At 45.6% G+C, this 17,734-nt stretch overlaps 1 protein-coding gene across 1 annotated transcript; it reads left to right on the top strand.

The window, feature by feature from the left end:
- The first annotated feature begins 70 nt into the window (after positions 1 to 70).
- Positions 71 to 16,246, top strand: SAXO2 (stabilizer of axonemal microtubules 2). Its single transcript, XM_048519629.1, has 4 exons — positions 71 to 209; positions 10,464 to 10,643; positions 12,307 to 12,509; positions 14,257 to 16,246. The coding sequence occupies exons 1-4, from the start codon at positions 169 to 171 to the stop codon at positions 15,246 to 15,248; spliced, it is 1,416 nt and encodes a 471-aa protein (XP_048375586.1). The 5' UTR covers positions 71 to 168; the 3' UTR covers positions 15,249 to 16,246.
- The last annotated feature ends 1,488 nt before the right edge of the window (positions 16,247 to 17,734 follow it).

Raw genomic sequence — 17,734 nt, 5'->3', positions numbered from 1 at the left:
GACCGCCTCCCCGGACGCTACTGGCTACGGAAGCCGGGAGGGGCCTGTTGCGTGATTTCGCGCGCGCGGCGACGCTGGTTGCTAGGAGACGGGGCTTGCCTGGTTACCGAAGAGAGAAGGTGAGGCAGGCAGGCAGGCAGGCAGGCAGGAGCCGCGGCTGCCGGGAGGATGAAGCGCCCTCAGTGCCTGTGCCAGATTTGTACCTGCGGGTAAGGAAGGGAGCAAAGGAGGGGGGCCCTTTTTTTCGTCCGCCCCCAGGCTTAGGGATCGTCCATTCACACATGATGCGTGCCCGGCCGACACGTGTCTCCGCACAAGGTCGCCCGTGGGACTTTCCGGGGAGGTGGCCGCCTCCTTTGCAGCCGGTATGTGCGCAGCGATCCCGAGTATGTTCACTCAGCTTCGAGTGTGATGGATGGATCCAATAAATATTTATGTACTTATACTCCGCTGTTTCTCTCCCAAAGTGGCTTGCAACACCATTTTCCCCCTTCTCATATTATCCTGTTTGTTTTAATCTCATGCACAGCGGCCCTATGAGGTGGGCTAGGCTGAGGGTGGCCCAAGGTCCCCCAGCTGACATGGCGGAGTGGGGATTCGAACCCAGGTCTCCTAGATCCAAATCTGGCAGTTCAACATGCCCATAGGATGGTAGTGTTCTCATTTACCCAGAAATCACAGTTGAATGTATGGCATAGCAATTAGGGGCTTGGTCTTGTATTTAGGCGACAGTGCTTTAAATCCCCAGTTGCCATTCTGGGCTGTGCCTATGCGTTTAAGACTTGTGGCCAGCTTGGTCCTATTGCATTTTAAAACTAAATATTACCTTTTAAGAAATGTTCTTGGATTTAGCTTTACCGTCCAAGTTTTACTGATTTCCCTTTTATTTGTCTATTTTTTTTTAATTGCAAGTTAACATTTTGATTGTTTTTACTGTTTCCCTTGAATGCCTTCCATTTTATTATTCTGGAACTTTGGTTGTTTTACTCAATGTTTAGCGTTGGTCAGTGACCGTAAATAAATTAATCCATCAGTCGCTACGCAGAGGCAAACAATGGCAAACCACCTCAATCTCTTGCCTTGAAAAACCCACTGAGTTGGCATAAATTGGCTGTGACTTGATGGCACTTTACATACGCGTCATCTATCTCACTCAGTGGCTGAGCATATGGCCTCACTCTGGCCCCTTCTGCACATGCAGAATAATACACTTTCAATCCACTTTGCAGCTGGATTTTACTGTGTGGAATAGCAAAATCCATTTCAAACAATTGTGAAGGTGGATTGAAAGTGCATTATTCTGTGTGTGCGGAAAGGGCCTCGGAATACAGGTTGCCCAAGAATTGTTACTGAAAATGCTGTTATTTCCTCCTCATCTTCAATAACATAATGTGAGGGTGGTCCCCATGAGTGTTCATGTATCTTTCAATACTGCCATGCATGTGCAATTGGGAAAATGTTGGTGATGGTGCTTGGGGTCCCGGATGACTATGGCAACAGGATGCTCAGAGTGTCATGCAGTTGTCTCCCACAACAGAAAAACCTTCAGCCCTCCCCAGTTGAGGTTTTAGGCACATAGCCAGTGGTGTTTAAGAACAACATGACTAGTTCACAATGGACAATAGTTGCTGGGGGAAACACCAATATGATACACACCAGCCATGACAACTGTGTCATGGTTTTACTTTATTTTATTCAGCTGTCAGTCACTCTACCAGTCCCAGCTGTATGGTCCCTGCAAGGCAGGGTGTGGCTGTGAGATAAATGCAGGGATAAATATATTCCCATTTAAATTGAAAGATACCTGAATAAGCAGTCTGGCTTTTTCACATGGCTCCGCAAGCAGGTGCTTTTATTTATAATTATTTAAAACATTTGTATTTTGCCTTTCCATCAAATTAGCGCTCCCAAGACAGAAAACAACAATTTAAAAGAGAGATGTAGATGAAGGTCCTTAGGGAGAGAATGTAATAATTTAAGACCCCTTTTGGGGCTTCAAAGGACTGGTGTTTCTCCAAGCAATAAAAATTCACATGATTTGCTGCCTACTGCCAGAGTATTAGTTCCCAGCTCACATGCTAGAAGAAAACTCTAAGTGTCCACAATAACGCAATGAATTAAACGTCAGCTTGGTGAGTCCAAACTAATAACCCACTGTGGTCAGCTGCACTTCCAATTCACTGCTTTGACCGTTGTTCCTTTCAGGCAGCCGCAGCTGAGCAGGCAATTTATTTTTATCTAATTTTATTTTATTTTATTTAATACCCCGCCCTCCCCGACCCAAGCAAGGCTTAGGGTGGCTAACGCACACAATTATAATCACGGTTATAAAAACGATGGATTAAATAATTAACAGTAAAAAACATTCTAACATACAAAAGTTTTCCCCAGATGGCAATTTAAATTCAACTTGGCGGCATCTCTGCGTTGGCTATAATTGGACTAACTGCTCTGGATGCAGAGATATCGCTGAGTTCCCCTTGCTTTCGGGAGCCTGTTCCATCTCTAGAGGAGTCAGGTCTCTGGGCTGCCGCCTTCAATTCCAGTGAGAGGCCCACCAACAATGCTTCTGTTGAAGCAAATTATTCTTACACAGTCCAAAAGGGATTTTCTTCCTTCTAAAGCAGTCTGTCCCTTGAATTTTAATGCATATATATATATAAATGTTTTAATGAAGGAGCTTACATTTTCATTTGGAGGTAAGTGAGGCATTGCCTCAGAATCAGTAGCCAGAATCCAAGCACCAGGAAACCAATGTCACAAGCCTAAAAGGGCTTTATACACTGCACTTCTAGCCAGAGTTGCATCCTTTGAAGTTCAGTGGACTTAGAAAGGGATAATTCTGAAAGGTAATATTTCTGAACAGCATACTCAGCAACAGGAAGGAAGCAACTCACATCTGTCGCATTGAAAATATATTACCAGTCTTGTTTTCTTTTAACACAGCGTTTCAATAACCAGGGGTCATCCTGGGTGACATAGGGCACTTTCGCACATGTAGAGTAATGCACTTTCAATCCACTTTCAGTGCACTTTGTAGCTGGGTTTTACTGTGCTGAATAGCAAAATCCACTTGCAAACAATTGTGAAGGTGGATTGAAAGTGCCTTATTCTGCATGTGCAAAAGTGCCCATAGGCAATATTATCTTGGGTTTTACTTACTGATAAGCATTTTGAAAAAAAAATAAACAAATTTGGTGGCATGCAAGGTTACAAGGATATATATATAGCTTGTGCTGGTCATTGATCGTAAATAAATACTGATTGATAACGCAGAGTTTTGAAAACAGTTTTCGGAAATGGGATGATTCTCACCTGTGTAACGAGGTTGGGCGGTGGTGTTTAAATTGCGTTGCATGAAGCCAGGACATATTTTGATCCCTAGCCAATGTAAACTTTGTGCAATGCGACACTGGAAGAGACTGAGAAACTTTAAGCCAGCCAAATATGTTTCCAAGCTGTTCTACACTGATACACTAGCACAAACAAATGGTTTTTAAAAATAAACATTGCCAATGATTTTGAAGTCAATAAGCTCTCAAGTAGTTATTGATTCAGACAGTGTGTTAAGTTTGCTTTACTTAGGCCCCAGCGCTGCATCATTCCTGTTTCAGTGGAGGGACTGGTTGCCCAGGGAGTCGAGCTTCTTGCACAATGGGGTTTCCAAGGGGAAAAGAAACAGCAGAAAAATACCCAATGGAAACACTCTCTTTGCTTTTAAGGACAGGGAGGACCGCACTTCTAGACTCCAAACGTTTTATCTTTTTACTTAGCATGTGTCTCACTGATATCTGTGGCACGACATTTATAAACATTAAGACTACTGTTTCCTTCAATGTTAGCATTTACTTGGTAACTGCTAAGTGGGTCATGCAGACATATATTCTTTTTTTTTCTGCATGGTGCATTACTTCATAATCTATTCAGGAGGTGTTCTTATGGCTTACGACTATTCAGAGTGCACAGTTCATCACAATCCAGTGTGTGTGATTACACATGCCATCATATACTGTGTATGGTGGAATCTAAATGTTTCAATAAAGTGCCCTCTGCTGCCACAATTTTAATTCTGAGACATATGCCCACAGTGTACTGAAAGTGGCAGTGTCCCATCCCAAACACTACTGAGAAAGGGAGTTAGAGAAACCTGTAGCAATTTCTCAGTCACTCTTGCCAAACTGCAGTCCTAAGGATTCTTTGCAGAAAGCCATGACAGTGAAAACCATCGTTTTATAGCCTAGATATGTCAAGGGCTTCAAACAAATTATTTTTGTTTGATAATTCCTGCCTGTTTAATGTTCCAGACGCTTAGCTAGTTTTAAGAACCCCTTTTAAAAATAGCGTTTTGTGAGAAGTAAGGGGACACCATTTATTTGCACCGTGAGAAGCTTGGCCAGGTTTTGGCAACAGGACATTTAAGAGGCAAGTTTTTTCTTCTTTTTTTTTTTTAATACCACAAAAATGTTTCTATAACTGCATTTGTCTGTTAGAGGCATTCACGGGTCTGCCGTCTTGTTTTGAAAAGATACATTTGGAACCTCGGCCAGGTATCGGTTACAGCTGAGCGTGGGACGCCTCTATAACAAGAAGTAAACATTTTAATTTCGTTTCATTTTTGTTCAATCTGCCCATGAGTAACAGATGTCTTGAACCAGAGCTCAGGGAAACAAGTGCTGCTTGCATGCACAGCTAGAGGACACAGAGTGTCTTGCCTGATACGTGAGCTAGGCAGCAAACCCAGGACAGAAACTTTGATCCTGAAACGCTGAACACTCCGAAGCAATAAGCAGGCTCACCTGTAGCAAGTACCAAAGAGCCATATTTGTGTGTTTGTGAGAAACGATGTCTTTGGAGTACAAGAACTGCCTGGATAGATCAAGAAGAAGAAGAAGAAGAGAAGAGTTTTGGATTTATATCCCCCCTTTCTCTCCTGTAGGAGACTCAAAGGGGCTTACAATCTCCTTGCCCTTCCCCCCTCACAACAAACACCCTATGAGGTGAGTGGGGCTGAGAGAGCTCCGAAAAGCTGTGACTAGCCCAAGGTCACCCAGCTGGTGTGGGAGTGCACAGGCTAATCTGAATTCCCCAGATAAGCCTCCACAGCTCAGGTGGCAGAGCAGGGAATCAAACCCAGTTCCTCCAGATTAGAGTGCACCTGCTCTTAGCCACTACGGCTGCTGCTCTTATCTAGGCACAGCAGATGTTCCCACCAGGAGCTGGGCAACAATTGCTGAATTGAGGAGCATCTGCTGAATTTAGGGGTGTGACTACAACAGTTCAGTCATTCAGCAGTGGGCTGGAGGTGGGTACGAGGGGGCGGGAACAAAGAAAACTGTTGAAAACACTACACACGAGGAAAAAGCTGACTCAAAATCGGCTTCCAGAACCATCACTGTAAAAGTAGTCTGAAGAGAACCGGGGGGGAAATGGGGTAGTGGGGAGACAAAAAATCCAAAATGAGAACTAGAGGCACAAGAATGCATGTGGAAATCAGGGAATAAATCAAATCAGTAATGGAGCCAGAACCAACCAGAGATCCCATGTGAAAAAGCCCTGCATCTTGTTTGAGTCCAAACACTCTCCACCTGTTCATCTGGGGGCCATTCTTCCTGCCCCAAGTTATTGTGGGGAAGGGTTCCCCCCCCTGATAGTGTAAATATTTATTTTATTAATTTTATTTATTGCATTTATACCCTGCCAATCTCCTGAAGGACTCAGGGTGGCTTACAAATATATATTCTTGGTGATTCATATGATTCTAAATATTATTCATATCAGGATTGAAATACCATGTAGTAAGGTATGTATTTTTGGGCAACCCTCGGTACTCCTTTACACTGGCATCAAACACAATTGTCCTGGTGAACAAAATTATCCCATCCAGGTAACGGCAGAGCTGTAGTGTAGTGGAACCTAGAAGAACTGGAGATGAGAACTGAAAACCTGTTTTGAGAGACAAGCTTTCCAGAAGGTATAGAAGGAAAAAAAGAGAAGGAAGAGAGAGAGAGAAAGAGCCAGGGAGGATAATGGCCGGTCGAAGTCCTCCTGATGTCATAATTCATCAGGTCCCAAACAATAAACCTCACCTCCTGACAACTGCCGAAGGAGCAGCAGATGGAAGAGGAGGTGAGCCCATTTGAGGGATATTTCTGTTTAATGTTTTGATATATAGTGTACTTTAAGATGCTTCCTTTTATGTGATTCTAGAACAGTGTTAGAGATCAGAGATCCCAAGGTGCCTTAAACTCTGGTTGGCCTGACTTTTACCAGCCACTAGCTTTTATCCAAGGTACTGTACAGTACGAGGGGTACTGATTTCCTGTCCCACGAAGGCTTCAGTGAGAGGGACAGCAGCCACGTTGTCCTACACCTTTGAACTACAGGATGTTTCAACTGGACTCTTCTACTGACAGCTCTGCAGACCACCTTTATAAACTGTTCCTCAACCCCCTCCTTCCTACCAAGAGGTCGAGAAATGGCTCAGGTGCCCCTTGGTCCTAAGTTCTACAGTATTGCTAGTGGGGTTGAGTCAAGCTCCTTTGTCAAGAGACACCATGGGTCTTTCATAAGAACGAGCCTGCTGGATCAGACCAGAGTCCATCTAGTCCAGCGCTCTGCTACTCGCAGTGGCCCACCAGGTGCCTTTGGGAGCTCACATGCAGGATGTGAAACAATGGCCTTCTGCGGCGGCTGCTCCCGAGCACCTGGTCTGATTTGCAATCTGAGATCAGGGAGGATCAAGTTTGGTAGCCATAGATCGACTTCTCCATAAATCTGTCCAAGCCCCTTTTAAAGCTATCCAGGTTAGTGGCCATCACCCACTCCTGTGGCAGCATATTCCAAACACCAATCATGCGTTGCATGAATAAATGTTTCCTTTTATAAGTCCTGATTCTTCCCCCCAGCATTTTCAACTTTTGTCCCCTGTTTTTAGTATTGTGGGAAAGAGAAACATTTCTCTCTTGTCAACATTTTCTACCCCATGCGTAATTTTATTGACTTCAATTATATCCCCCTCAGATGTCTCCTCTCCAAACTGAAAAGTCCCAAATGCTGCAGCCTATCCTCATAAGGAAGGTGCTTCCTGCCCCTGTTAAGAGGAGCACTTGAAAGATGCCGGCTTAGAATAGGTAGGCCGTTACTATTCCACAGGGGCTAATTTGCAGGATCCCCCGGGCCAGCAAGATAAATCCATTCCCCTAGATTTTTTTTACCTCTATGCCTCTCCCATCATCAAACCTGGCCTGTGGACAGGAGGTACTATCCTTAATTTCCATTCAAGCACACCTACAGTGTTCCAGTTTAATACATTTATAATTCTTGGGTTTATGGAGACCGATAAAGTTTGCAAATAGAAGCAGTGCTTTTCAACAGAAGGGATACTAGAGAATCAACCTACCCCAGGGAATTCCCCCATTTGGCCCTGTTATATACAGGGGTACTAAAATTATCCATTATGAATTGTTTATACAGATACAGATTTATATATATATATATTTCTTTTAGTGTGTGATACTGTTCAGAGCCAAATTAGCTGTGTGAGCAGTACCATTAAAGTGAATACTTGCTGACAGTTTAATCTTGTTGATACCATTTATCTTTTTAGCAGCTATACTGAATTTCCTTGAGAGAGGTCTCCGTAGCCATAAATCCTCCTGAATCCTCCACGGAGTTTTTCTGCTTGTCAGCACTGGGTCATTTGAGCAGCCACCAGCCGCCAGAAAGACAAGGGCGATATAGACACTGTTTTTGCTCCAACGGAAACTTTAACTGCGACAATTAGAAGCGTTACCGGGAAATTCAGTTTGTTTATAAGCCATTTGAGATCTTCAATCCCACTGGGCAGCTTTTTATAATTAAATAGAGTTGTTCTAATGGGACATGGCTTTGGAAGAACTGCCTCTAGAGCATAGGTGTCAAACTATGGGAACTGTAGCCCATAACATCTGGAGGGCCGCAAGTTTGACACCTGTGCTCTAGAGGATTGTTGCCTGAAAATACAAAGCAAGGACCATGGTTTTGGCTGAATGTCTTAGTGTATTTGCCAAGAAGACTCCATCTCGGGGTTGAGGTAGCTCCTCTTTAGACTTGTCTGTCTATGCAACCAAATGAGATCATCCAATAGACTGTACCACTTCAAAGTGTCAATAGGGGAAGGCACGGATCGTGTTTAGAATAGCCTCCCATGTAAAGAAGAAGAAGAGTTTGGATTTATACCCCACCTTTCCCTCCTGTAAGGAGACTCAAGGGTGCTTATAAGCTCCTTTCCCTTCCTCTCCCCACAACAGACACCTTGGGAGGTAGGTGGGGCTGAGAGAGTTCTGAGAGAACTGTGACTAACCCAAGGTCACCCAGCAGGAATGTAGGAGTGCAGAAACACATCTGGTTGACCAGATAAGCCTCTGCCACTCAGGTGGAGGAGTGGGGACAGGTTGGGAGCATTTTTTTTCCAATTTGACTCTTCTGTGATTTGCGAGGCAATTTTATACAGGTTGCCAGATGCAGCTTAGAGTCAGTGTGGCAAAGCCACTAGGAAACATCCTAGAAGTGGGGAAAGGGAAAACTGGAACAGGCAGGGTGAAAAGCAGCAAGCAGCAGCCAAAAAAGAGCAGCCTCAAAGGGGAGCTACGAGTGAGATCGCGTAGATAACATGGCGCTCTGGCAGGGCCGTCGTTTAGCTGGAAAGCCTTAGCAGCACAGGGCTGAACTTGAAGGACTACCTTTAATCCATTAGTTTAGATCAGGGGTCGGGAACCTTTTCCCCTCAAAGAGCCATTTGGCTCACCACCAAATTTGGCTCACCACCAAAGAGCCATTTGGCTCACCCCCCACCCACCCACTCGCTCGCCCCCCGTCCGCTCCCCGCCGACTTGCTCGCTCGCCCTCCTCCTCCCCGCTTGCCGCGGGCTGAGATGTGCCCGCATCCATGAATTACGATGGTGCCTAAGTGTAAAGGATGGGGTGTGTGAAAAAAAATGTGGAGGCTGCCATCCCTCTGTCCCAGCAGGTGGGAGCAGTTTTCCCTGCTGGGGCAGGAGCTCCCAACAGGAGAGCAAGTGGCACCGAACAGGCCACCACCGCCATTCCCTCTCTACCATGGAGCAGGGAGCTGAGCCTTCTTCTCTGTGGGGCAGGGGTCCTTGGCGCTGCTCCTGTGGCGGGAGAGTGCCGAGAAGCTTAGAGCTTCAGCGCCTTTCTCTCCCAGAGGGACTTCCTGAGAGGGAGAAAGGGGCGTTGCAGTACTAAACCCAGCGCTATGGGCTTGCTCTTTTTTTAAGCTGAGAAAGGGACCTTTCTCCGTTTAAAAAAAAGCAAGCCCATAGCGCGGAAGCAAGGCTTCAGCGCCCCTTTCTCCCAGAGGGACTTCCTGAGAGAAGGGGCGTTGCAGCGCAAGCCAGCATATGGGCTTGCTCTTTTTTTTAAGCTGAAGGGACCTTTCTCCGATTTAAAAAAAAAGCAAAAACCCTTAACGGAAACTTAAATTTCAGCGCCTTTCTCTACAGAGGGCTTCCTGAGAGGGAGGGGCGTTGCAGCTCTAAACTCGTGGGAGCTTCGCCACTGATGTGCCCGCCCTGCTTCCTGCAGGGCGGGCGAAGCGCCCGGCAGCTCCGGCCTGCCCGGCCGCCGGGGAGGGGCCACCACCCTGGCAAAGCGGGGCGGGCGGGAGCCAAAGCCCGTGTCGCGGCCTCGCCGGCCGCGGGCTACAGATGTGCCCGCCCTGCTTCCTGCAGGGCGGGCGAAGAGGGGGCCGGCGGCTCCGCTCATGGAGCCGCAGAACAGCGGCGGAAGAGCCGCATGCGGCTCGCGAGCCGCAGGTTCCCGACCCCTGGTTTAGATGCAACGCCCAAGCTCCACTGTCTGTGCCCCTGCAGAGCCTTTTCAGTTTTGGCTCCTTGCCTTTGGAGTGCCCCCCCCCCTTTTGAGACTTGCCTAGTACATTTTACTACCCTTTAGGCATTAGGCCAAAGTGTTGGTTTTAACTGGAGTCTTTTTCCATTTCTTTTGTCTGCCTCTAGTCTGTTTATGACTATAATTTTACACCACTGAATGTTGTTTTACATCCCTGGCTGGTTGTTATGGCACAGTCGAAAACTGACAATTCTTAGGTTGTTTTTTATTTCATGACATGGTTGTATTATTTTTATTTTGCGAGCAGAGGATACCCACTGAAAGGCAGCCCTTGCTGTGTGAAGCCAAGAAAAATGAACTGGCAAAAACTGAAACACAGAAGCAGAAACATCTGCATCAAAACAAAACAAACCACCAAATAAAACTGTGATTTGCTGAGTATAAAACTTAGGTTTTATTAGCATGGACTTCTCTGCTGGCAGTCACAGCTCTGCAGTGAAATGTTGCATCTTTTAAAGCTCCAGAAAGTAACCGAATGTTCTGCCATGTTTTAAGTTCACGGCTTCCCCTTTCAATTTTGTTTCCGTGCATGGGTGTGCTTGTCCAACTTCAAGACGCCATCGCTGCCCTCACAATCCCACACGGATTTATGACCATGGAGGCGAGTCTTGCGTCGTGACAGAATACGTAGACAAATACCTTCAGTATGGCAGCCTTCCTCCTCCCCAGAGTCTCAAGCCAAAACAGGAGTACCAAAAACATGGAGGGAAAATGGAAGGAATCACAACTTTCAGGTAAATATGGCCCTAATGTAGAAGTGGGGGCAGGGGTGGGATTCAGCTGGTTCACACCACTTCAGCAGAACCGCTTGTTAAAATGGTGCTTGTAAACCAGCTGTTAAATTATTTGAATCCCACCACCAGAACTGGTTGTAAAATTATTTGAATCCCACCGCTGAGTGGGGGGTACCCCCCTCCAAGAAATAATAGCTAGGGAACTATTGGCACAATTTGGCATAATTTAAGAGCCAGCAAACTTGACATGGATGGTCTAGGCTAGTCCAATCTTGTCAGATCCTGGAAGCTAGGTAGGGTTGGCCCTGGTTAGATGGGGAGACCAGCAAGGAAGTCCAGGATTGCTATGCAGAGTCAGGCAATGGCAAACTGTCTCTGTTCAGCTCTCACCTTGAAGTCCCTATGAGATCAACATAGTTAGATGCACCTTGATGTCACTTTCCGCTACCGAGAACCAACAGAACCATTACATGGCTAATGGATAGGGTCAAGGTAGTCCTATGTGCAAGCATGGACTTATTACTGACCCATGGGGTGAAATCACATCACGATGTTTACTAAGCAGACGATTTACAGGATCTGCCCCACTCCTCTACACTTTGCCCCCAGCAAGCTGGGTACCAATAGTCCCTCTAAATTGTCCCCAATGCAGCACAGAACTTCCTAGAGCCGTGGTGGCGAACCTTTGGCACTCCAGATGTTATGGACTACAATTCCCATCAGCCCCTTCCAGCATGGCCAATTGGCCATGCTGGTAAAACTGGTGAATCCATAACATCTGGAGTGCCAAAGGTTTGCCACCACTGTCCTAGAGTCTACACGGAACTGAGCCACCCTGGAGAGCTCCCTCTGCTGGGCGGTCCCTTATCTGGCCGCACAGCTTACAGGGAATGTTGCTGGGTACTCATTTTACCAACCTCGGAAGGATGGAAGGCTGAATCAACCTTAAGCAGGCTACCGGAAACCGACTTCCGTCGAGATCAAACTCAGATCACGAGCAGAGCTTTTGACTGCAATACAGCAGTTCTACTCTGCGCCATGGGCTCCTTAATTAATCACTTGACCAATATTGTTATTTAAATCCATAAAATTTAGTGAATCAATTGTATTGGCAAAACTGGCATTTATAAATTGATAGTTCTGAAAAAACGTTTTAGTGATGATCGGCCCTGCTACAACAGGCAGAGACGTAGCTGCAATGGGGACATCAGGGTCAGCTTGCTCTGGGTGCCACCATTGCATTCGCATGTTGAGGGCGGGGCCGGGGGTGGGAGGAGGCACGCAGGCAGTTCATGCCCCGGACACAGTTCCCCCTCCCTTGGTCACTGGCAACAGGCATGTATCTTTCTTGGCATTGCCTTTATGAGAGGCAGGTGAAGAATATGTCTGCAATGAGTAAAGGGATTGCCAGCTGGCCACTTTGTTTTCGCCAGAATTTAAAACCGCTTCTGATTAAAAAGATATACCAAATCAGTCAATCAAAGGGTTTCTTATCAGTCTGATTGACTATTACAGCTACAGTTGTCACTCATGTGGTGTTTGGCAACAACCCCATAGTGCCTTTCAAATAGTTAAACTTTTTTGAAATACTTCGACTTACTTTGTTTGCTACTGTTGCAAGCTTTGGTCCTTTACATTCTGTTCTTTGCCCTTCCCGCTCTAGGTCTGACTACCTTCCGTACGATGTGGCCAGTCGGCCTATTCGGGTGCAAGAAGAATACAAGCCAGCACCCGGAGATATAGACCTGGGAACAACTTACAGGAGAGATTATAACGCTCACAAAATACAACCAGTGCTTTTAGTAAAACCTTTAGACAGGAAACGTGTCAAAGGAGGAAAGCTAGATACAATACCCACATACCAAGGTAATAGCACGTGCTACTGTTGCAGAGAGAAGCAGTTGCCGTCTGTTGTAAGCACCAGGTTGGCAATCAGCCTATGACCTTCAGAGGTCTGCCTCTTGGTAGCGGATGCTCTCCTTCAATACAGCTCTTGTCCAATGTCATCTGTAGGTTCTTAGGCAAAAGCAAAGTCTCCTGTTGCACCGTACAACAGATCTACACTATAGACGTAACTGGTTTGAAAAATATTTCCCTCTTTCCTATGAACCATGAGAATAGCAGCTGTGTGTTTATCTGTACATGAGAGGTAGGCATTGGGGAGATACTAGGAAATTTTCTCAGCACCTTCAAGCTACAGTTCCCAGGTTTCCATGGAGAGGGGCAGGGCTGTATTATCCTTAAGGCTTAGGCCCGTGGTGGTGAACCTTTGGCACTCCAGATGTTATGGACTACAATTCCTATGAGTCCCTGCCAGCATGGCCAATTGGCAGGGGCTGATGGGAATTGTAGTCCATATCATCTGGAGTGCCAAAGGTTCACCACCACTGGAGGGGTCCTGTTTATTGTTGGAAACGTCTCCGCTTACTCATGGAATCCCATCGAATCCCTACAATTCCTTTTTGCACGGCCCTATGCCAAACAAGCAGCCATTACGTATACAAGCCTGAGAAATTGCATGGCACACTCATAATTAGCTGAGGCTTGCTTTGAGTCAGTGGGGAGGGCGTTGAGATGGCGGGCCAGCATCAGGCTTGTGAGTCACGCTACCACCTTCCTTATTACACCTCCATGAGCGAAACAGTCGCATTGTGACCTGGATCCCGTGTGCTCGAATGTTCCCATTAGCAGTTGGGATCATCCAAAACAGTTGTTATTTATAATTTTTTAAAAAACAACAAAGGGCAGCCTTTGTACAAGCCCAAGTCAGCGTTTCAGGAGAGAAAAGGAAGAATGATGGTGCCATGAGAAAAGAGGTCAACAGACTTTATTTCAACTGGGTTATTGGTGTCCGTGTGAACACTAAAAGTGTAAATGGTGGCATAAACATAAGCTCTGTTTCTCAAAGTGCCTGAAACTCTAGAGCACAGGTGTCAAACTTGTGGCCCTCCAGATGTTATGGACTACAGTTCCCATCATCCCCTGCCAGCATCATGCTGGCAGGGGATGATGGGAACTGTAGTCCATAACATCTGGAGGGCCACAAGTTTGACACCTGTGCTCTAGGGGATCATTTCAATGACACTGGTATAAAACAGTGGTTTGGTTTGTCCTATAAACATGCCCCTCTCTCTTTCTGTGTCTCAGTATTTGGAAGAAATCAAATAAGATTCCTATCGATGCCATCTATACCGTGTTTCTCCGAAAACAAGGCAGAGTCTTATATTAATTTTTGCTCCCAAAGATGCGCTATGTCTTATTTTCAGGGGATGTCTTATTTTTCTGGTCCACAGCTGCATGCTCTAGTGTTCTATTCGACGGGCATGCTTCCAAACAAAAAATTTGCTACATCTTACTTTCAGGGGATGGTTTAGATTTAGCACTTCAGCAAAACCTTTACTACGTCTTATCCTCAGGGGATGTCTTATTTTCGGAGAAACAGGGCAGCTACTGTACAAACAGGCTTGTTCAGTAGGGCTTGAGTGGTATAATAAAGATTGACCTGCTGACATGAGCAGGCTGACTTTAGTTTGTGTAGAATGCCACAGTTCTATATCTTGATATAGGGCATTAGCATCCCGGTCAGTTATTAAACATTGTTTTTGTCCTAAAGATGACTACAGAGCCTGGGAAATTCATAGAAGGGAGCCTTACAAAACCGACAATATCTACCACCCCCCTACCGAGAAGTTTGGGAATAGCACTACATTTCAAGATGATTTTTTCCCCAAGGAGCTCACTACTCAAAAAAGTTTTAAGCCTGTCGCAAAGGCGAACGCTTCCGACCAGCCTTTCAACGGCGTCACCAGCCATCGCGCTGACTACACTGCGCATCAGTTGGAGCCAAAGTGGACAAGATCAAAAGTAGAATACAGGCCGAACAGCCAACCTCTCGAAGACATCACAACGCACCGGTGTGATTTTAGAGGGCTCCTGGGGGAACTTCCAAAAAGCTTCAAACCTGAGTACACTAAAATAGAATCAAAGGCTCATTTTAACGGAGTGACAGAATTCCGTGATAGCTTTCAACCGTGGGTGGTCTCTTTACCTGAACTCCACAAAGCAAAAGAATATATTCCGCCTGCAGGTAATATGGACTTGAACACTACAACCCACCTGGATTATACTGAACATGAAGTCCATCCACTTGTCCTCATGAGACCACTAGAAACTACCAGGAAGAATAATGTCCCCTTCCAAGGGAACACAACCATGAGGGACGACTTCCAAGCTTGGGATGCCGGTCGGCAAGATATGATCAAGAGGCCCCAGGAAATGAGAAAGCCTTCTGGGAAATTTGATGATATGACCACTTTCAGAGCTCACTATGTACCACACAGTATCATTCCAACTCAAAGCTGCAAGCCTTCAAAGATGGCTGTTTCTAGTTCAGCGCCTTTTGAAGCTGGCACCATGTACCGTTCAGAATATATTCCAAAGATGCAGGCCATCTGCCCGGCGACTTACCCATCTCCTCCAGGATATGTTTTTCTCAGCACTGATTCCCGTGGCCACAAATTCTTTCGCAAAGCTACACCAGAGCTTAATAAGATTGCCCGTGCAAATGGTAATCACGTTCCAAAGCAAATAGCAGTCGTGTCATAATCACAGTAGTTTGCATATTCTTGCGCAATCATGCGGATGACTATCATGTAGCTGGAAAACTAAATACTCTAAAATAAGTTCACTAAGGCTTTTTTAAAAATTGGAAATCACTACCTTTTTTACAAGATTGGTGAAGATTTAGTTATTTGTAAAATGTGTGCCAATGCTTCGGTGGAATCTCTTTTCTTAAACTGCATTTTTTAACACCATTCAATAGGATCCTCTGCTTTTGGTGATTTGGATTAAATTGCACACTATTTTAATCTACCACAAACACGATTCTCTCATCCCATTTCCTCAGTATAGGAATTGGGAGCTGAAGTAGCACACTTGGCATGTATGAGCTCCTGGTTTTAAACCCCTGGCATTTCGAAGGACAGGATGTCATGCAGTAAGACCTCATAAGAATAGAGCATCACTTCTAGCATTAGATAGCGATGTCTTGGGTCAGCGTCTCATTGGCAGGACAAAGTTATATCCTATACATTCCAAGTATTGATTTCAAGCTCCACAGCAGCAACATAATAATCTGCACTATTTCAAAAGTTTACAATCAAGGTGTAATCTAAACTGACGTCTCTCTTTTCCTGTGTGGTAATAACTGCCACGGGTCTTTGTAGGCCAATGTGGGACACGGGAGTACGCAAAACCAGCTAAAAACCTGAGCTGTAGCTCATAAACAGTAAGGCTTTTTTAATTGGTGGTTCGGAAGGGTCCATGTATGTAGCCTAAATTATAATATATGTTCCAGTTGCAGGTATTGTAGGCCACATGTTGAAAATCTTTTACATACAGTTTGTTATTTGACTTTTGGGGAATCACATTCACTTTACACATTAACAAGTCAACTCACATGTCACCTAAGCAGTGGCGCAGTGCTTAAGAGCAGGTGTACTCTAATCTGAAGGTTTGATTCCCCGCTCTGCCACTTGAGCTGTGGAGGCTTATCTGGGGAATTCAGATTGGCTTGTGCAGTCCAACTCACGCCAGCTGGGTGACCTTGGGCCAGTCATAGCTTTTCGGAGCTCTCTCAGCCCCACCTACCTCACAGGGTGTTTGTTGTGAGGGGGGAAGGGGAAGGAGTTTGTAAGCCCCTTTGAATCTCCTACAGGAGAGAAAGGGGGGATATAAATCCAACTCTTCTTTTTCTCCTCTAAGTTGTCCCCGTGCACCTCACAAAAGATGGGCCAGGATTGTCTGATGCATGAACCATACTACAATCCAGCTAAAACCAGCCGTGATGCAGGTCCAGCTGGAAACAATGGAATTGTACATGCAAAGATGCCTTGTACTTAATCAGATTAGCAGTCCATCAGCATCAGTATTGTTGTCTTTTCAGAACGATAGTGGCTCTCTAGGAGGTCAGGGTTTCAGATCACCTGCTAGCTGATTCTTTCAACTGGAGAGGCCGGGGATTGAACCCGGGATATTGTGCATGCCAAGCAGATGTTCTGCCACTAAGCCACCACCCCTGCAACGTTGGTGATGCTAAATTGTTCCTTTGGTTTCAGCCATAACAACTTTAGCCAGACAGGGGCTTGCGGGTGAGTTAAGACACTTGACCTGGATTGTCCAAATGGGTTTAGTCTGGTGGGGTGTGTGTGTGTGTGATTTGATACTGAGTAGGATACTGATATTCAGATTATGATTTTTAACGTTGGTTTGTGTAATTAAGGCTTGGGCTGGGCTAATGCCTGCGAAACACAGCAGCTGTAGCTGGTTCTCGTCATGTTCTGATCAGAGTGTTGTCTTATATTCACTACTTCAGGTAAAGCCACGGTATAACAAGTATCATGTAATTCCATGTACTGTATTGCAAATCACCACATTCAGGGACTGCGATCAGGCAGTGAGTGTTCTTAAGAAAGCACACACAATAAATCAATAGGGGTAAGAAAGACGACATAGTAAGGCTTCTGTCTGCGTTGTTCCTGAGTTGTGTCTTTGGAACGCTCACAAAACAAACGGAGATTGAGGCCTGTTTGTTCTCTTCTTTGTCCTATGTAAATTTAATGTTCTGGAAGTGAGGGAAAATCAATTAAAACGTCTGATATTATCTGTGTGTCCAGTTTTGTTTTGTTTTGAAGTGTAAAACTTGAGTTCCGCCCCCATGCCCTAGGAACAGAGCTTTCCCTAAGCACATTTTCAGCACAACGATGCAGCATATGCTTAAGGGTTTCTTTCAGACATCCAACATAGCTGTAAGATGGGTCCTTGATCCAGTTTGAGAGCATGCTCTCAGGATTGTTTTCTTGCCTTCTGTTTTAATCTGGAGAACTGGGTTTGATTCCCAACTCTTCCAGCTGAGTGGCGGAGGCTTATCTGGTGAACCAGATTTGTTTCTGCACTCCTACATTCCTGCTGGGTGACTCTGGGCTAGTCACAGTTCTTTGGACCTTCCTCAGCCCCACCTACCTCACGAGGGAAGAGGGAGGGAAAGGAGCTTGAAAGCCACCTTGAGTCTCCTTAAAGGAGCGAATGGTGGG

Source organism: Sphaerodactylus townsendi, linkage group LG17, assembly GCF_021028975.2.
Source record: "Sphaerodactylus townsendi isolate TG3544 linkage group LG17, MPM_Stown_v2.3, whole genome shotgun sequence".
In the NCBI taxonomy this organism is placed as follows: domain Eukaryota; kingdom Metazoa; phylum Chordata; class Lepidosauria; order Squamata; family Sphaerodactylidae; genus Sphaerodactylus; species Sphaerodactylus townsendi.
This window is presented reverse-complemented; position numbering and strand designations above follow the sequence as displayed.

Bases quoted from the DNA above. Each gene is read 5' to 3' on its own strand.
- SAXO2 (XM_048519629.1), top strand. From the start codon at position 169: ATGAAGCGCCCTCAGTGCCTGTGCCAGATTTGTACCTGCGG. The intron at 10,644-12,306 runs GTAAATATGGCC...TTCCCGCTCTAG, and splicing joins GAAGGAATCACAACTTTCAG to GTCTGACTACCTTCCGTACG. The intron at 12,510-14,256 runs GTAATAGCACGT...TTTGTCCTAAAG, and splicing joins TACAATACCCACATACCAAG to ATGACTACAGAGCCTGGGAA.